Source organism: Oreochromis aureus, linkage group 11, assembly GCF_013358895.1.
Source record: "Oreochromis aureus strain Israel breed Guangdong linkage group 11, ZZ_aureus, whole genome shotgun sequence".
Classification (NCBI taxonomy): domain Eukaryota; kingdom Metazoa; phylum Chordata; class Actinopteri; order Cichliformes; family Cichlidae; genus Oreochromis; species Oreochromis aureus.
In genome coordinates, this window is record NC_052952.1 from 13,159,063 (window position 1) to 13,179,383 (window position 20,321).

The 20,321-nt window shown below is 41.7% G+C and overlaps 1 protein-coding gene across 2 annotated transcripts in view; it reads right to left on the reverse strand.

Annotated features, from left to right (window-relative positions):
- macf1b (microtubule actin crosslinking factor 1b) overlaps positions 1-20,321 on the reverse strand; it is a 28,122-nt gene that overhangs the window by 6,015 nt on the left and 1,786 nt on the right. Inside the window, exons 1-27 of one of the 2 annotated variants that reach the window (XM_031748165.2) lie at positions 12,203-12,507; positions 8,437-9,173; positions 8,184-8,231; positions 7,907-8,077; positions 7,189-7,355; positions 6,943-7,102; positions 6,747-6,831; positions 6,227-6,471; positions 5,528-5,647; positions 5,299-5,406; positions 4,987-5,205; positions 4,459-4,662; positions 4,150-4,381; positions 3,807-4,033; positions 3,592-3,714; positions 3,406-3,507; positions 3,189-3,290; positions 2,887-3,051; positions 2,541-2,696; positions 2,077-2,274; positions 1,811-1,939; positions 1,542-1,712; positions 1,265-1,420; positions 953-1,159; positions 715-834; positions 453-622; positions 188-347 (exon numbers count right to left, since the gene is read on the reverse strand). In XM_031748165.2, coding sequence (XP_031604025.2) covers positions 188-347; positions 453-622; positions 715-834; positions 953-1,159; positions 1,265-1,420; positions 1,542-1,712; positions 1,811-1,939; positions 2,077-2,274; positions 2,541-2,696; positions 2,887-3,051; positions 3,189-3,290; positions 3,406-3,507; positions 3,592-3,714; positions 3,807-4,033; positions 4,150-4,381; positions 4,459-4,662; positions 4,987-5,205; positions 5,299-5,406; positions 5,528-5,647; positions 6,227-6,471; positions 6,747-6,831; positions 6,943-7,102; positions 7,189-7,355; positions 7,907-8,077; positions 8,184-8,231; positions 8,437-9,093 — 4,602 coding nt within the window. In that variant the 5' untranslated portion in view covers positions 9,094-9,173; positions 12,203-12,507. Of the gene's footprint in view, positions 1-187; positions 348-452; positions 623-714; positions 835-952; positions 1,160-1,264; positions 1,421-1,541; positions 1,713-1,810; positions 1,940-2,076; positions 2,275-2,540; positions 2,697-2,886; positions 3,052-3,188; positions 3,291-3,405; positions 3,508-3,591; positions 3,715-3,806; positions 4,034-4,149; positions 4,382-4,458; positions 4,663-4,986; positions 5,206-5,298; positions 5,407-5,527; positions 5,648-6,226; positions 6,472-6,746; positions 6,832-6,942; positions 7,103-7,188; positions 7,356-7,906; positions 8,078-8,183; positions 8,232-8,436; positions 9,174-12,202; positions 12,508-20,321 lie in introns of those variants that run through there. The other variant, XM_039619385.1, reaches the window with a different exon arrangement.

The following is a 20,321-nucleotide window of genomic DNA, read 5'->3' on the forward strand; positions in this document are numbered from 1 at the left end:
CAAGTAGCACTTAACATTAATTGTACATTAATACATTAATAATAAATGTGATATTCAACTGTTAATAAACACTTCACGTACAAGACTGCATTACACCCTCTAATATGAAAATGAGTAAATGAGTAACACTGCATTTAGAATGAAAAAATTAGAATAAGTCCTGTGGGTCGGTTGCAAAGACTGGTACCTTGTGTTTGTCTATGAGATTGTTGACCATGTCTTTGTCTCCACCAACAGGTACGTCTTCAGCCAGTTGGGGTTCTGCCCTATACAGCCAGTCGTTCAGTGCCTGCAGAGCGTCAGTGAATCTTCCTGAGAACAGCAGTGCTTCCTCTAGCTTGTGTTGCCTTAAAGAAAACAGAAAACACAAACACTTTGTGTATGCTTTTTTTTGGTCATTAATCTGTATTAGAAATCCAGTTGTATACGGTCCCATTTTCACAGTTCTGTACCTCTCCATGGACTTGCCGCTGATGGTGTCCCACGTGTCTTTGAGTTCAGCCATTAAGTTCTCCAGATGCTGCCTATCGTGGGAGGTTTGAGCTCTTTCATGCAGACTGCGACCGCTCTTCAGTGTTGCCTCGTACATGGGCCTCTTTGATCTCAGTAGTTTCTGGAACTCCTAATTACCAGAGTAATCGGCAAATGAGTGACACATAAGTGTCAGCAAAGGTGCTTACACACATACAGCATATCACCATGTTTATAATGTACCTTTTGCTCTGTCAGTTGTTGCTTAATCTCTTCATGGGACACCGCGATCTCCTTATGTGTGTCTAATGTCTGTTCGACCTCTGTCATCCAGTCCACCAGGAGGCGCCAAGATTCATTAAACTGAATGAGATAGAAACATTTTATACAAAGCTCTTCGTGGGTGTGGCACATTAGATTCATATGCACACGTGAGAAAGATGAAGGTTATATATTTCTGTATATTAGAGATGAAATATACCTGCTTGGCATTCTTTTTAACATCCTCCAGCATCCTTCCTCTTTCTGAAGTCCGCTGTTGTAGCTTTTTGTATCGATCCTGGACGGTCATGATTAGGTTATGAATGACATCACAGTCGTCCTTTCTGCTGAGCTCAGTGAGTCTGAGGCCTGCGTTCTCCACTGTGGTCTTCTTCTCTCCATAACCGTTTACCTCATTCACCAGTGTCTGTATAGATAAAAGCATTTCATCAATGAAAAGCAAATACATATTACAGGGTTCGGATCTCTGGATTGGAAGCAGTAAAAGCAAAAATACAACAATAAAACCTACTCTGTGACCGTGGAGCTGTGCACAAACTGTGTCCAGAACAAAGCTAGGAGCTGGCAGATTCCCCATAGACTCTTCACACTTGCTCATCTTAGTGAGTAGTTCCTGGACACTACTGTGAAACTCCTTGGCCAAATTGAGTCCCTCTGTGAGCTTTGCCTGTAGAAAAAAGCCATACACTCTGATTTACTGTAATAACATGTATTTACAATAAGAAACACACTGGAACTGAAAACAAATCTCAATGAGGCAGCGTGTTGACTGTGCTATATTAAATGACCTTTCTCTCCTGGACTTTGCTGTAAACAGACGCCCATTTCTGTTCAAGAATCGACAAGCTGTGTTCGGTGCTTGATCCCCGCACAACACCGCTGCTCTCCAGCATCCTGTGAATGGCATTCTTCACATCTGTATAGGTGTGGAGCTTTGACTCCATCTCATTACACAATTCCTGTCAGGAGAGCCAAAGAATTAAAACCAATATCTTCATGGTTCATGTTTCCATGGTTATAGTTGACATTTTTAATTTTAAACTCTAATCAGCCTCACCAAGTGGGCATTGAGCCTTTCACTTGCAGAGTCCGGCATGCCCCACATGGTTTTAGAAGAGGACAGTCTCAGTTCTGTATTCTCCAACCACTGTAAAAGGTCCTGAATCTCCATTGTAACATCTTGCACCTGTGCCAAGACAATATACATATATCATGGCTCAACATTTGTTATAAATGATTTCCTTTGTGGTTAAAAAGCCATAAACTGAAACATATTTTACAATCAAAAAGACTTCTGATCCAGTGAAACACTATAATCTTCACCTGACTCAGTCTGTTCTCTAATTCCAGCTGCCTTCGTTCAGTCTCACAGCGGACAAACTCCCAGCTTTCATTGAGATGCTCCAATCGAGACTGCAGACCATGTGGACCTTCTGCAGACCCAACCTCCAGCAGCCCCCTGCCTGCCTTGTTGAGGGACTCCATTGTGCGAACATGAGACATAACATCATTCCGCAACACCTTTGAGAAGGAAGAAGGAGGAGGGAAGATATTTAATGCATATGTATAGTATTTGTGCAATGTATTGCTTGGATTTTTTTGGGCTAAGTGTTTTCTGGTGTTAGTTATTTCTGACTCTTATCAGATGACCCAGATAGGTGGTGTGTAAACATACAATAAACAAGACACACACATACACACACGAAGTTTTCAGTGTTGACAAAGTAGAAAGGCTGGATTGAAATGTTAGTCACAGTATATCTGTATTTATTAAGGCCACCACCAACCTTGTGTTTAGCCAGCTCTATTTCACATGCCTGCAGGTCAATGCTGATTGGCTGGCTGCCCTGCAGTTGTTCAGTGGTCCTGGAAAGCCAAGTGTGCAGCTCATCCAGTGTGTTTTGGAACTGACCGAGACCCAGCAGAGCACACTCTAACTGATGCTGTAAACATAATGAGTATATAATATATATTATTAGAAACATTGGAAACAGATCATTTTTACACATTTATTACAGGCTAGCTCACCTTTGTTTCAGTAAAATGTCTTTTGAAGTCGTGGCACAGCAGATAACAGGTAATAGCCACATTAGCATTAGCAATGCATCACTCTACCTGCTGTCATCTTCTTACCTGTCTGTTGACAGTCTCTGACTCCAGACTGTCCCAGCGCTGTCTGAAGTCACACAGTGGTGAGATTGAGCCTGGACGCTCTGAGCCTGGAGACAGCCGACACACAAACTGATGGTTCAGACTTTCTATCTCAATCTTCTTTTGGTAAAGTTCCCGCTTCAATTCCTAAAACAAGGGATACCGTATGCAAACATATGATAACACATGTTATGTCAAGAGAACACATTACTTTTAATAGGCAAAGGGGCCTTTATGAATGAATGTAATTGGAGGTTCTAGGGCAGTATGGAGAATGAACACACCTTGAGGTCACATAGCTGTTCTTTGACTGACTCCAAGTCAGTTCCTACCACAAACTCCTCTGCAGACCTCAGCTCAGCTGATTTCAACCACTCAAACAGTCCCTGATAGTAAAAAAGATGTGGTTCATTATTTGATATAGCTGTGATAATGACATGTGTGTTATTATAAATGTATGCATACCATATAAATGGTTTTGTATTGCACTTGGACACATACCTGCATGGTATCTTGATAATGCAGTGCCATCTGCAAGGAGTCCTCCAGCTTTTTGTGACATTCATTCCATAATTTGCTTAAGTTGTTCCACGTACAATAGAGCTTTAAGCCAGCAAAAATATATGGTTTTATGTCAGTGCACAGTTTAATCAGCTGAAAAAAATGACTTTCAGATATGTTTCATACTTCATCTAGGCTCTTTGTGACATCTGGTTTGTCGGTATCTCCGCATGCTGACATCAGCTCCATTCCCAGAATGCCAAGACTGTCCAGATCTCCCTGCAAACTGTCTATATCCTCCCTGAGAGTCTATAAGTTGAAAAGATGGAAAAAGTTACAACATGTCTTTCTAACAATATGGGTTCTTTACGCACGCTTCCTTTTAAAGTCTCCAGACCAACCTGCATGGTTTCAAGGCTCTGACGTATTGTTTCAGAGTCTGTTCGACTAGCATTGAGATCCAAAACAGCCTGCTGAGCATCATTAAGAGCAGTTGTGACATCGCTGACATCGCTCCAGTATTTAATGGCAAGGTCCAAGAGTTTGAGCAGCCAGGTTTCCCTCTCTTTAGCTTGATTATGTGTCTCATCCCAAAGCAGGGACAAGCTGGACACTCGCTCTTGAATTGCTGGGATCACAAGGATATGGCAAGCAAACTGCTTAGAATTTAAACTTTTCCACATAATAAAAAACATTGCAGCTTGTGGTTTTGTGTATTTTCAGGAGATCTGAGAATATGGTCACCTGTTCCAATGGATCCATCCCCGGCAGCCCGGGTGTTAGCCAGTAGTTCATCTGCCTGTGTTTTGACGCTGCTGAGGCCTAACTCAAGTTTAGACAACTCAGCCAAGGTTTGCTTGTTGTCCTGCAGCTGCTCCTGGATTCTTGGCGTGAGACCTTGAAGTAAGGTGGGTGTCTGTATGCGACTGAGCAGGCGGTGTAGACTCTCTTTGATAAGAGTCATCCTCTCGTTCAACTAGAGGAATAAGAAAACATTAAGCTGTGAACCAGTATAGGACAAACTGGTGAACATTTCCAAACAAGCATTCTTACCTGAGTGAATCGAGGCAAGGACTCCTCCAGTAGATTGGCAGTCTCTCTTACGCGGTCTCTAATAGCTCTATGCTGCTCCTCGGCCTCTGTGGCCGTGCGGCAGAACTGATCCCCCTGAATGGAGTTTAGTTCTGACAAGCGTTTTGCCAGAGAGCATAAACGTGCAATCAAAGGCCTATGTTCAGCTATAGATTCCCGAAGACCCTGAGAACAAGAGAGAGAGAAAACAAGTTTAACAATGCAGAGAGCATTTTATTTACCAGAAAGCATTTGAAATGAGCAGGGAAAGGTTGAACAAAATCATTTTGTTTCACTTGCAGTGACAGACCTTACAAAACAGAAGAGTAACCCTGTCATGAAGTAAATTACATTAATGAACTGTGGTTTAACAGATTAGCACATTTACCCAGAGAAAAATAGTGGCAGTGGCTATAAAGTCTGAAAGGACTTCATTGTTCACCAGGACAAAAAGGGTGATGAAAGAAGAGAAAAGCTGGCACTCTGATATGGGAAAGCAGGTTTCTTTACCTGTAAAAGGTCCTGTTGTTCCCGAAATGCCTCATAGCTAATTGTGGTGAGGGACAGCTGGCCAATCAGGGTCTGAGTTTCTTCAAGCCACGGTGAAACCTCAGCAAAGCCCTCAGAGAATTGAAGGAGGAGTGACTGAGCATGCTCAAGCTGCAAGACCACGTGGGAATTGGTAGCTGAGGTGGTGTTGCATTGTTCTTGTAAAGCCTCAATTGGGGTCTGCAGGAGATGTAACAGTGGAAAAAATACATTAAAACCTCCCGAGTCATGTATGTGTTTGCTTGATTAATGAAATTTTAGTTGAGAGTGTACCCGAAGATCGCCAGTTTCCCCTTCATCGCTGTATGTCATCAAGATTTCAGTGATTTTTACCATCTTCTCAATATTGAACCGATGTTGTAGAATCTCAACTGCTAAAATCTGTACAGGCAACATTATATCAAGTTAAAATCAGTTACCAAACATTCCTTTTGATGGACTTATAAAACTGTAGCATGTACTGTATAATATATCCTGTCTGTATGTGTGTGTGTGTCCTGACCTTTTGCTCATAGACCTGTTCTGCGATGAACTCTGGATCAAGATCAATAGTTTTCAGCTTCTCAAGTTTGGCTGCTGTATCTTTGAACCAAGCTATCTCCTTTACCACTGCCTTTTCCAACTGTTAAAAATACACAGTATTGTCACATAAACAAAACAATTATCATTCAGATACAAACAGATATGTTCTGAAGGCTTCCAGCATCTTAAGTCAAAAACACCATGTAACAATAAAGAAATTACACAAAACCTAAGAGCTTTCTCTCAGAGTCTTCAGGTCTCAGTTAAATCTTAAAGTTCATGAAAGTGCAATTAGAGGAAGACTGTTCTACAACAACGCTGACTTGACGGTAGCTAATGCTTGGTCAAAATTAGATCAGGTGACAAGACAACAAGACGTCAAGAAACCTACAACAGACAGTCCCAGTTTCTTCTTGGGACAATGAAATGCCAACCCCAGCTCCACAATAATATGACAGATTGATGAAGTCATATAGAAGCAATTACTTTATTACTGCTCAGATGGTTCTTTTGAATTTGGTGGTGTACTTAGTTCTTCACACTACTTTTACAGAGTCCTGTGAAAACGTGTTTTTTTTTCCACATAATACATTAGCTTTGCACTTCCACTTTTCAATGGCGATCAAGTGGTATTTTCCTGTATAAACTCTAAAAACCTTGAATTATGTGTAAACATTACCCTTTGTCTCTCAGCTGCACATAGTACTGCATCTCCAGCATGAGTCTGTGCCCCTGCTGCCCCCAAGAGCTCCCGCTCAATGCGACCCAGCCACAGGTGGAGGTCCTCTTGGCTGGAGGTACAACGACTGGATGCCTCAAGCGCTTGTTCCAGTCTCTGCAGCACGTCCAGACTGCTCAGACTCAGCACAGAGCAACGAATACGCAAAGCATCCATCTTCTCCTGTACTTGCTGGGCTTCCTCCTCTGAAAGAAAAGGTAAATCCAGATTTACACAGTAGCCATTCATCAAAATAACCATCAGCATCATGCTTGGCAGGTGTACTGCTGAGGATGCAAGGAAGTGCATTGTTTGGTTTGAAGTTGTTTGAACGAGTGGTAGATCACATCTCAGTTTTTTCATATAATAGTGTTGATTAATGAAGCAGTTATCAAACAAGCGACAAGGGACAGACATGGGCAGAACTTCTATTAATACATCCATCTACAATAACTAATTTAAAGATGTATGTAAACATTACCTGATAATGCTTCCATTAGCTCATGACCTGACTTCTGTATTTTCCCTAGTTCAGCAGTTTTAACTTGAATTTCTTCAACAACAGCCTAAAAGAAGAAAAAAGGTGTTTAAAATGTATTGTAAAATGTATTCTTCTATTTAAACAATACAATCCACCTTTACTTTGCATGGCAGTCCATTCGTTTTAGATTTCTAACCTTGGCCCGGTCGGAGGCCTCTGTGAGATGCAGCATTACTCTTTCTGCATTTCGAAGTTCAGCTAGAGTCTGTTCCATAGATATGAGCCATTGCTGCAAGCTGTCCACTCCTTCCTGGAACAGCTGGGCCCTGGGAAGGATGAGCTCCAGACTTGCCCTCCTACGAAAAGTCCCCGTAATCAGTGAGTGATGTTTGTCTCGTGATGCAGCCTTGTCAAATCAATATTGATAGTAAAAGTAGTTCACCTATTTTCTGCTTCCTGTTGTAAGGCCTCCCACTTCTGATTAAGAGTGGATAGTTTGACCTTTACCTGCTCCCCTTCTTCTCCCACATGGGCCTCCACCAGCTGAGTGCCTTCTGACATCATGGAGGTCATACTACGCCTCCGGTCTGTTAGGAGACGCTGCAAGAGCTGTGAAACAGCTGAACATCTCAGGTGAAGTGATATTATGTGGAATCACAAACACTATTGATACTGCTATACAGAAAACCTATTCTTAACATTGTATGTACAATTTCTGAGAAGCGACATTGCTTGCACCTAATGTTAATATCTCAAAGCCCCCCCCCCCCTTTTATTTTTGCTTTTTTTGTTTTTCTTCCTGTTTTTGTGCCAGTCAGTGAGGGGGGAGTCCTGTTTCACAAACCTACATTATCAAGAACCAGACAGGTTTCACCTCCTCCAAAGAGCGCACAATGGGTGTGACTGCCGCTGAAAGGTGAGAGACTTCCCTGCTTTTATATGCCCTCAGGACATGTAGACAAAGACTTACTGAAGCTCATTGTGGTGATAAACACCACCCATTCACTGCTGAATAGAGCAGATTTACCTTAAAACGGAAGCACTAGAGCATTTTCCATGGATTCAGGACATCTTCCTATAGGTAATTCTTTCATATTCTGCCCACTGTAGAACTTAGTGGAAACATGAAACTATGTGATGCGATGTTGAACATAACAAACCTTTTGTTCTTGGAGCTGTGCTTTCACCACTTTCACCTCTGATGAAGGCGGTTTCTGATTTGCTGTGAGCTCCTCTATTTCTTTGACCCATTTAAGCAAAGCTTCCAGGTTTTGGAGAAACGTTTCAGAATCTGTAGAAACATCTTTTAGTGCCAAGGCAGATCTTGTTCCCTTGACAAAAGACCACAACATATCAGTATCAATTTCTTAACTGTGAATAAAAAAAATGTTTTCTTTAAAACAAGGTTGCTTAATATATGATATGGGTAAAACCTACCCTCCATTTATCCAGGGTGGGATCCTGATCTGAGCTTGAACTTTGGAGCTGCAAAGTAAAGACAATCCTAGTGTTTTGTCAATTCATAAAAGTTTTGATATAGAAATACCCATGTTATAGAGACTATAATAAAAGGCCAAAAAACATATTGCTTTTACAGACAGAGAGAATTCTAGGATAGAAAGAATAATGGAAAGGGTGAAAAGAAAACCAGATACAACTTCTCATATTTGAGAGTCATGTGTTTTTCAACCTCTGCAAGTTCCTCCGCGACACCGTTCAAGACTCTCACGGTTCTGGTGACAATGGGGTTCCCTCCTTTATCTCCTGGTGGATACTCTGTCACTTCCACAATTTCTGTTACAGTTGTCTCTGTCACCTCTGTCACTTCTGTGACCTCACGTGATGCCACAGTCTTCCAGGACCAGGGGCTTCCTTCTCTAGAGTCTCTCCTCTGGAAGCTGGCCCTCCTCTCTGCAGCGGTTTTCTCTGGGTGAGCCAGAGGTGATCTGGCGAACTCAGGAGGCACTGTCCTCCTTGTCAGAGTGCCATTTCGAGAGGTTTTTATGGGAGACGGGCTGCCTTGCCAAGCATTTTCTAGAGTACTGGTACTCCTGATTGTTGATGCAGGAGAGCTGTGAAGGGGTTTATCTGAAATGGGAGTTTCAGCTCCCTGCTCCCTTTTAAGATCAATTTCCTGGGGTTCCTTGTAACTCTCCACCTCTCTTTCCTTGCTCGCATCATCGTTGGCTTTGTCTTTAAAAGTCTCTTCCTTTTTGGCCTCCCCATGTTGCTCTGCGGGCTGCCACTCTTTTCTTCGTTGGTAGCACTCCTTCAGAAAGTCCTCATCTGTCCTGACATGCTTGGACTTCTGGCCCAGGCAGCTGGGCCGGCTGATGAGGTTGCCCATGATCCTTCAGCCCAGTGGCTAATGAGGTAATAGGTGAGGTAAGGGCCAGCGGCCATGCATGCGGGAGTTTCTTCAGCTACCTAAAATAAGACAAGGGGGTCATCATGCAATGAATAATTGCTTGTTTTGTGAAACAACAAAATAATACTTCTTTTAAAAGCATAGCTTCCCAGTTTCAAAGGCACAAAATACTCCTTACATAGCTTACATGTCCACAAAACTGCTAACAAATAAAGTAAATCAGTGTCTCACATTCTCCATTTGCTACATTTCTTTGCCAGTGTTGCCCTTTTCTTGGCACTGAAGGACCATAGGAAAATGCATCAGAGATACTTGGCCAGGATACTCGCCATCCCTTTGTCTAGATTTCACATAAACACCCGCAAACACACGCACTCCCCTCTATGTCACATCACCAACTGAAATATTCTGGGCTTAGAAATCAATGTGACAGGCTTGTCGAGGATCCCACTGTTGAGCCTGGCACAGAAAAAGCAGTGGCAATCAGCCAGCGCTTTCTGTAACTCAGCCTGGACCAGTCCTGGGAAAGCCGCTAAGGATCTGATCAAATATGACAGCCATTAACACGCAGACATCGCCTTTCTAGAGGGTGACAACAAGAGGAGGTGCAGGAAAGCTAAGCGGCATGAGAGTAGTGGGGGAGCTGTTGGTGTAACAGACACTAATCAGTAGCATACCTTACAGTATACACTGTTATTACACAAGCTGATAGTTTTCCATAAAGGTCACCAGCTGAAGCCTGACTGTCTCCTATTACCACACTACTACTACTACAGAATTCTGAATCCAAAAATGATCTGATCACCATCAAACCTGATCAAAATTACTACATGAGTGACGGTTTTACAGTGTTAGCCTGTCTGCCTGTCCCTCAGCTCAGTGCCTTCATTGTTTTAACAGGAAGGTTAAAGGTGATAGTAATTATCTCGGTCTAGTGGAGCTGAGGTGAGCCCATCAGGATAGCACAGGGAGGGGTGCTGTTGAGGTTAGGTCCTCCCTCTGAGTCATGATTGGACTGGCCCATTCAGAATTATTACAGGTCATTTCAGGTCATGCTTGGTGACTAAAGATCTGTGGGGGGCCTCTATGGGTCATCAAAGAGGAAATTGGGATGTTGGCTCCTCAAACTACTGAGAATGCAGAGGATGTGGATGTACAGTGCTATAAAGATCGACAATTATTCTGTATATTACAGCCACAATCTAAAATTATGCTGAAGATGCAGCTTCTTTATTTTTGCAGCTTCTTAAACAAAAAAGTCTGCAGCCAAGGAGAACTTCTCTCTACTGTCAATATACAAAACAAATTTAAATCAGTTCTCATTTGGGTGTATACATGTATTTTGTACAAGCAAAAATCTGCCTTAGGTGGGGTTTTTAAAGTCCTTCATTTGGTTTTCCTTTTTGTTTGACTCAATTATATTTATTTCATATATATAGCTGTATGTGTGACGATGTTTGTGAAAAGTTTCATTCAGATTGGCCCACCCATAAAGGAGCTAAAGTTACATATGCTTAATCACTGTAGTAAGATGAAATCTGACAGTGTTTAACTGGATGGGAATCTAAATATGACCTATGTTGGTATGATGCCTCCATGTGCATTAAGCTAGCAATTACCTACATCATGCATGTTTCTGCTGAGCAGATGATGCAGTCAAGAAACCACAGGGGAGTACACAGTCAGATCAGAGAGTAGTGCCCAGACAAAGCCCCAGCCTCAAGATCAATGATTACCCAGTTAGCCCAGATCACTGCCCAGCAGTCTCCCGAGGAAGCGAGAGAGTGTCTGTGGCTCTGTCCACATGGGTTAACAATTCAGCAGAGAGGGTGTGCCTTCTCTGGTTACCGCACCACATGTGTGGTCGTTTACTAAATTACACGGCTGCTCTTACAGTGATCTCACAGCACACTGTGTGAGGATATGCTGAGTGGACCACTTTCATCACTTGCTACAGTAAAAAGGAGATTCTGTTTGAAATACACAGGCTTATGTATTCTTATTCTCATTATGTTGCCTTGACCCCTTAGACCTGATATTGAGTGAAAAAAACAATAATGATTCAGTTTTTAAGGAGGACATGTACTAACACAGTGACCTACATTATTTCATGAAAGAATCCCTTCTCAGCATCCCTGGATCTGATATACACCTCTCACCTTTTTGCACAATGGTAGTTGAAAGGGAGCCAGGCAACCAGAGAGCCACTCTACTATTTAACTGATATTGACCTAACCATCCCATCACTTAACCACCTTTAAAATGGCCCTTAATTCAAATGGCCCTCTCTCTGCTCTTAGCTGTGATTTATGATATACGACCGCAGTCCATTTCCTGATGAATTGGATTATGACTATAGTATAGGGACTTGTATATAGTATAAAAACATGAACATCAAAATTAGTAATATTCATTTATATGTGTGTATGCATTATGAGCATCTAAAATACCATATACAGGATATTTGTATGGTATGTTTTTCATCCTATTTATGCACTGATTTGGTGTAATAAGCTCGATACGAGTGGACTGGTAATTAGTGGCGAACAATAATCATCAATCAGAACAGTAGAGCCTTAATGTTGTGTCACTGTTGTGTGCTGGTTTCTGTTGAGGGAGGTCCTGAAGTAGTAATCATCGTAGTGGTCCCTAATCAGGGATGGCAGCTGTGCATTCACCCATGAGACTCATAACATTTTAGGGTGGATATTGTACACGGTTGCACACTGTCCTCTAAATGTGCGATACAGCGCTACTGTATAAAATACAATGTGCTAGTTGTAGCTGTTGTAAAAGGGGCATGTCTGCATACAAGAAACTGAGAGACTGTTTACAAAGAATAAATAGCTGAACTAAATAAAATACACTTATGTACTTACATTTGAATGATCCATTCACACTGATGCTTTGGAGTATTTGATAGCTTCTTGAACTGAGTAAATGCATAAAATCCTTCAGTTGGATCTCTCACTGTTACGACTTCTTGGTTTAATCCCTGACCAGCAAAGTGCAAAACCAAAGTCTCTCTAGGCCAGCCCTGACTTAGTGGCAGTTTTGGCGGTTAGAAGCTTACGTGAATTACACTTACCCCCAAGCACAGTCGAGCCCAACAGCATGAGTAAAGGAATCCAGCTACTCCTCAATCACCGTTCAAAAAGAAGACAAAGATAGAAAAAAAATCCAGCTTTGTTTGAGCATCCCTTGAATGGCCTCCCACCTCCAACATCCTGAACTGAAGGCTCCGCAAACGCATACACATGCATGCTCCCTCCAACTCACACTCAATCAAGTGCACTCATTCACACATGCTCGCATACAAACACACTTTCTAAACACACTCACACATGTCCTGATAACTCATGCTTTTCCGTTGCCCACAGTCACAGGCAAACAATGCCCTCCTCTCCCTTCACAGTGCACCCTTCCCCTCCCCTCCCGTCACTTCACTTCTCCTCCCACCAGCTCTGCTCCTCTCCCTTTCTTCTTTGTTGTGGGAGCTGCGATGGAGGAATTCTTTCCTTGTTAACGCCACCGATGGGATAGTGCGCCCAGATGGAGACAATGTATTCCAACGGCTCAGTTGAACTCCCACAGTTCCCAGCCAAGAGCAGTTTCCACATTGAGGTCAAATTGTGCCAGTTCCATATAACGGCGTTGCAGCGCTATTCTCACCAGTGCTGCTGATGCTCAGGTTGCTCCTGTACCGGGCAGCCTGGCAGCAAAGTGCCCCCTTTACCTTCCCCAGGCTTATTTTTTCTCTCTCACTCTCCCCTTTCTCATCCAACAAAGCCCCTCCTCTGGGTCCGACTGTGGCTCAGAAACTCCATGCTGCTTCTTCTTGAAAAATGGGGTGGGGGGCAAAAAAAGGAGAGTTTTCTAAAGACCCCTGGGCCGCCCTTGAAACATTCACATGGTAAGTGACAGCTGCCTCGGCCCATTCCCTCTCTCGACGGCGAGGGAGAGTAGTGCAGGCTACAAAAGAAGGGACCCACACCCACCCTGCCATCCACCCACTTACACATTCACCCCAACCCCCTTGCAGTCCCCGATTCCCCATTCTGAGGCAGTGCAGCAGTCTCCACAGCAGCAACAAAGACAACTAATTACTGTAAAACATCTCAGATTACTTTTCAACTCACTTCCAGCCACTGCAACTCAACCCTGTAAACAAAGAGGCTGGAAGCAAACAGAAAATAGAGAGCAACAGGAAGATAATACAGAGTCTTTTCTATGCTTTTGGCATGGGAAAGCAAGGAAAGACCCCTATGGTGAAATTCTATCATGCCCCATTTAAGGAAGTCACAATATTTGCCTTAGAAATGCAATACACCAAGCATTATGTATGCCAACACCATTACAAAAATACATCCTTATCATTTAAGGTGAATAATCTGGGCAACCATGTTTTTAACACATTTCTGGCATTGATTCAAACATGACCAATGCCATAGGTAAGGCAAAAAAATGTCTGGAAATGATGTGAAGGCGGGCTACATAAACACATGCATTTATGTGAGTACCTTAGAAACAATCTATTCAGGTCAAGCTCTGCCCTCTTTATCATTTTCCTTCTATCTTTCTCCAGCCAACCAAACAATCAAACAACTGACAAATTCTCCAAATTCACACATGCATGTACAGTGCACACCCACACACTCTTTTTCACTCTGTCTCGCCTGTACACATCCACTCAGTCATACATGTAGATACCTGCCGCTCACCCTACTGCCTAAGCCACACTTCTCAGCCAGTGTTGCCATGAACTGCAATATCTTAACAGCAGCAGGAATGTTAATGTGCATTCCACTGAACAGATACTTATATCATAAAATCAATATCAATTGTTCTCGTGTGAAGTGCCTACTGCGTTACACGTGAGTAGAAATGTCTTGGAAGCTGTCAATGTAAACTTTGTTTGCTCTGCATGAGATGTGCGCCGAGTCCTGGTTTATTCGGTTTGTGTCTCAGAACGACAACGTAACTCCGTTAACAAAGAGTTACAATCGATTAAAATTAGCAACATAGGTTTTTTTTTATCCTTTTAAAATGAAACACATTGCTCGGCCCAAGATTACCATTTTTGATAATCTACTTTCACTTTAGACTAAACACAAGACAACACAAAACTGGTCTAGAGTCAAACCAGCGGTCTAAATAATGTTAATATGTGCTAAATGTTATCATATGTTAACAGCTTCAGCGTCTTAGTTTAGCCTTTATTTAACATGCTAACAACCATGATAACTAACAATTATGGTAGCTGCTGGAAATATTTCTGTTTTTGCTGAGACTTTGTTAATCAAACCAGGCTCAATGACTATTTTCTTTTCCTAAATTAATTCAATACTTATTTTATCCCCCCCACAAAACCAAAAACCAAAAAAAGGTAATCTGGGCCCAACGCAAACGTATGAACATCACCATGAGGATTCATCCATATTAATGGAGATAACGAATATCTTTAGAAATATCTTGTGAGATGTAGCATGGACTGACCAATAGTTGGTAGTATATAAGCTGTCTGATAGCATTACTACAACATATCCAGTAATAATATGTTCCTGATTCAAGACCAGAAGGAGCCATATAGTCAGCCTATGGGGAGTGCCAAAAGCTAGTCTAGTTGTAGTGATGGTCCCAAAGCCCAGATAAATGGGAGGATTGCATCAGGAAGGGCATCCGGTGTAAAATCTGTGGTAAATGAAACAGGGAGAGCCATCCACTGTGGCGACCCCATGGGTAAATAACCTGAAACGTGCCATTAAAACATATAATGTGAAACTGCTCTGTTGGGTCTATTAAAAGTGGATGTGGTGCGGTTGAACTATGACTAACAGGAGCGTTCAGTCCCTCTGTCTTCTGACAGCTAACATGGCTATATTCTGTTACTAAAATCCTTCATAGTGCAATTTAGGTTAAACAGTCATTGTTCTGTTGTGCTCAACAGCATTCAAGACCTTCTTGTGTTAATGACACCCGAAGAGTCTTGTGATGGTAAAAATAGGCTGTTTAATGTGCTTTGAATGTGTTTCAGGTTTTCAGTGATCCTCCACTCCTACAACACTGCCCCACTTCTGACCCCCAGCCCTCTACAACTTAAATTTATGCAACTGGTGTTTGAAAAATGGAAAGAAGTAGACGATGTCATAGGGGGAAAAACTGAAAAAAAGCCTGTCACTGTGGCCAGTGAGAGAGTGGCTTAATTGAATAGAATGACCTCTGAAGGTCAAGTTATTTAACCTCTGAACACTCCAGTGCAGATTCAAAGGTTCGCTGTCTTGTCCTGTAGGACAAAAGGCTTTCTGTATCGCACACCCCTGGAAATGTACAGTAATACAGAAAGCAGTCACATGCCATGAACACCTTTAGCTGACGGTTTAGCAGTAAAAGATCCACATATTCATTGATAGCTGTTTCCTTAGGTCACTTTGAGAGCTTTTGTCTTTAGCTGCTTAATGAGAAAGTAAGTCCCACATTCCCCGTCCCCCCTTTCTTTTTTCCTGAAAGGAGCTGGCAGTAAAGGGGCACTACTTTGCCAGGAAGACATTGTTGTAAATCCATGACACCTGATCCCTGCTTTCACCATCCTCCAGTCCCCTCAGTACTAATTAAATACTTTGCCAAAATCTCCCCTCTCCATTTCACAGTAGGTGCAAACAGAGCTTCAAATAGTTCTCAAAAAGAAGGCTGGTGTGGTTAAAGAGCACCTGGCACTTTGAGCTATGCAATGATGCAATAAGCTGGTGAAACTGTAGTGAAATCAGCTCATTTTTCCTTCTGCACAATCCAGATTCCCAAAATGCATGTGATAATGGAGTGGACGCAGGTTTGAAAATTGAGTAAAGCCCAAATTAATGTGATATCAAATTAGTGTCCAGTGGGAGCCTAAATTTGATCACAGATCCCGTGTGCCAAAGGACCTGAGAGAAAAGATTAATTTTACAGGCTTGTTTTCCCCCCTCCTCCCCTATCTCATCCTCTCTGCTGCCTTCAAATTAAATAAGACCTCAATGGCTCTTCTACAGAACATGGTAATTAGCCCTCTTCACAAGAAATGAAAAAAAGAGAAGGTCCCTTTTGAGGGTCAAACCAGAAGCACTATTCAGCACACACACACTGTCATTTATCACCAAAGAGGTCCTTTCCAAGAAAAGTGGATGAAAAGCTGATGGGCTTTCCCGCTGGGTTGCTTGGGCCCTGCTGGGCTGCCTGGATACTGGAAATCACACCCGTGGGTGAGAGAAGGATTCAGCCACTCGAGGATAGAGGAGTTCAGCCACATCATCAAGTATGCATTTGATTCAATCGCTGCCAGGAGGAGAAAATTTAAAGCCATAAGTCTGCATTTTATACTGAGAACAGGAAAGCATGGGCAGTAAAAGAAGAGACCCCATACTGCTGTGGACAAAAAATCTGTAATGGACGAGATTACCCAAAGTGCAATAAGATGAAAATGAAATGGATGCGCTACAAGAACAAAAAGAACATCAGATTCTTTTTAAAATAAGATTCGAGTTAAAATAAACAGATTTACTTCACGGCCGTCTGAGCTTAATCGATTATCCGTTTGTCTTTTCGGCAACAAGTCTCGTCTTTCCAAAAGATTATGACAGCGTCAAAGGAGGGTTACCGTTTGCAAGCTGTCAGGGACAGAGAGGAGCGGATAATAGGTTCTGATCTTTCACTGCCTTCCCTGAGTTTGTTTTGAAGTCGTCTGCACGGGGTTTAGTTGGGATGCAGAATCTGCCAAAGTCTGAGCTAAACCAGAGACCTTTAAGACACAAAGTGTCTTTATCCAGAAGAACCTCATCAGCATGGACTGAGGGGGTGATGATGGAGAGAAGAACTTTTGACCTTAACCTTTATTGACAAAGCGTTGTCATTTTGACATGTCAGTCACATTTTGTTCTGCCACTGTACAAAAGGAAAGTTGAAATTACCATCGCTGCGATTGCGGTTTTCAGCCTCTCTGATGTGTTTTCAGTGTGTTGGGTAAGGCAAAAATTAGTTCCATTCAGTTTCTAAGGCAGCAGTCTTGTGATTATATGTGCAAAAGTTTAAGAAATGTAGAAAGTGCGGCAATAGTGAGTCGGACAGAGTAAAAAATAATTTCATTAACACGTTAATCAAAATCATTCATAATTTACAGTGTCCAATTTAAAGCTTAATGTGTAATTGAGAGTTCATGGGAAAACAGAGTAAGACCCTTCATTGCTTGTTTTGTGTTCAGGAGCAGGTGTGTAACTCTCTCCTGTGCTTTGGAGAAGGGTCTATATTGTGGTGGAGGGGATGCCAAGGGATGTCCTTATTCATGCTGCTAACTAACAAGTCCCTCAGGCCAGACTGGAACCAGCAGTGCAGCAGACTAACAGCATTACCATGACAAAGGTCTGTGGTCGGATGCAGTATGATAAAGGAATGGTACAGATAAAAGACACTCCTTTAATTCACACATTCTCGCTGGGGTCCAGACTAAAGCTTCACTATGTTTCCTTTTGAAGATTAAATAATTATTTTCCCTGGAGAAGACATGTAGACTGAGATTGTGTTGGATGGCTGCATCAGATTTTAAGTTAATATGCGGCTAATCTGAATGATGCTTTCTTTTTGTGTCTTTGGGTTTTCTAAACAACACTGAGATTGAATAAGACCCTGAAGCACCGTGAATTTATTTGCGTCATTTATTGTATGATTTGCCCCTGTTGGCCTACTCTTGTCCAGGCTGAATTGCAGAAGCAACAGAGTCTTTCTTCGGGAAAAACTTGAAGTGCTTTTTCTTCTTTTTCAGGCACACTTCCTGCAGATCTTTGTTCTGCGGTGTGAGGTTTGTCTATCATCGGAAAAGCTCTTCATGCTGCACCTCAAGTTTTTTACACTTTTTCCCAGTTCTTCACATTTTTGTTGCTTTTCCTCATGCTTTTCTTCCAGTTCTTCATATTTTTCTTCTCAAACTTTCTTTTCCTTGTGCATGCCATTGTTTGTTTGTTGTACTCTTGATGTCTTCTCTGTAGTTTGTGAAGCATACACGAGATGTCTTTATGTATTTTTTCCTGTCGCCGCTTCTCCTCTACCCTATTATTACAGATCAGAAATATAACAGATATATATATATGTGTATGTGTCTGTGTGTGTTTCCTATCATTTCACGGTTATTAACAGCAACTTTTAATATTAAAGTAATGTTTGTGTTTGTGTATTATGATTGTAATTGTATTTGTTTATTTTTAATAATTTCAAAACCACATATATATAAAATTCATGCTCTACATTAATATAAATAATGCAAGCTATAAAAATAAAAAAGGCTAAAGCTCGCCAAAGTGTTCCAGCCATGTGATCAGATGTGCCACCGTATCTTTGATGTCGGTCCCCAGGGAAACACCAGCTGCTTTCACACACAAAATGTAAAATGTCTGAAGAATGAATAACTAAAAAGAGCTTCTGTTTAAAAAAGTATTTGTTTGCTTTTTTAATGATATATGTACAGGTTTATTCTGTTCCTTTTCAGTTAATCAATTCCTTGAAAATTCAGTCAGGACTGTTAAACCCATGCCCTGAATAAATCAATCAAAACATCAAACACTTCTTAATCCTTGTGTGCAACCGATTCACAGATGTTTGAAAAGGTGCAGTCACCCCTCACTAAGAATATTCACATGAAATATTACCGTTCCTTCCTTGTACCCCACAGAGTCGTAATATGTTAATGTTATGAGCAGGGATAGCTTTCATTTACTGGACAATAGGGTAACCAAAATGAAAATGTTCCTTTATTCAAAGCTGAATTAATTATGTGCCAATAAAGCACAAAATGCTGTGAGACGAGTAGAAATAGTAAATTAGCAAATTTAGATTCACATTTACAGTTTACACGGTTTCTTGTAGTTGTATAAAACTGAAGTAATTTGACTGAAAAGTAACAGTTGATGGAAACATGACAAAGTTTATGGGCAGTTAGATTGAAAGGAAACCCTTAAATTTTAATAGCATTAACATTTATCGAAAAAAACAAGAGAGAGTGCAACATTTGAAGAGCAAAGTGACATTCCATTATGACCTGCATTTTTCTAATACTTGTTTGGTTTTTTGATTATTATCTTGCAATTTTCTTGATCACCAGTAACTCAATTAGTAAGCCTGGTTGTAACTGGCTAACTGTAACTGGGTTCGGTTGCGACAAGTTGCATTTATAAATATTTGTAAAAAATTTGGCCGTATGACTAAATCTAATTGTGTTCAGTAAATGCCCACTTAGTTAGATCTGAATGCTTTTACCATAAAAATCCTGCTTTCCTTTCTTTTCTTTTTTTTCCTGCCCCCTTGCCTCTTCCTCCCATCTGAGTCTGATGTCTTTTCAATGTGTTCGCTCATGTGTGCAGAGGGCCTCCAGTGCCAAGCACTTCTCTAGCCCGGTTGTCCAGGCCAGGCACAATAGGGTCTGATTCCCCAGCCCCTCTGTCCTCCTGTGGTCTAAAGAAGTCTCTCTGCAGGAGGGGACGAGGACCACCTCAGTGGCCCTCTGAGTATTTTGACAAACTTCCACACTCCTGCTCCTCTCTTTCAGTACACTCAAAGGTCTCAGTATAGTGACTTGCATGAGTCATTGGTTGAGCTTCCCTTTGATTTCTTTGCTCTCTTAGTCTCCACATCGTTTACAGGATCCAGTATACTATTGTTAAAACGGAGCCTAATCTCCATTAGGAAACTGAGCAGCTGAAGTAGAAGACATAAAGACAGGGTGACATTACATGAGAGTGGTAGACAATAATGAGGGAATGGGCACAACATTGAGTGAAGAATGATGTTCATGCAATAAAATTATAAAACCAAAAATCTCTGACCCTGGGGAGTTGATTACTTCTGACCCTGGGGACAGAACTGAATCTCTCATTTTCTGCCTACTCGCGCAGTTGCCGGCCGCTAACACAACTTTTATTTATTAATTATTATTAATTAATTATTATTATTAATTAATCTAATACATTTATATTTATATAGTACTAGGTGCTTAATATTGTAAAGTAAAAACCGTAGAATAAAACAGAGAAAACCCCAACAATCAAATGACCCTCTATGAGCAAGCACTTGGCGACAGTGAGGAGGAAAAACCCCTTTTAACAGTTTTAACAGGAGGAAACCTCCTGCAGAACCAGGCTCAGGGAGGGGCAGCCATCTGCCGTGACTGGTTGGGGGTGCCGAGAGGGAGG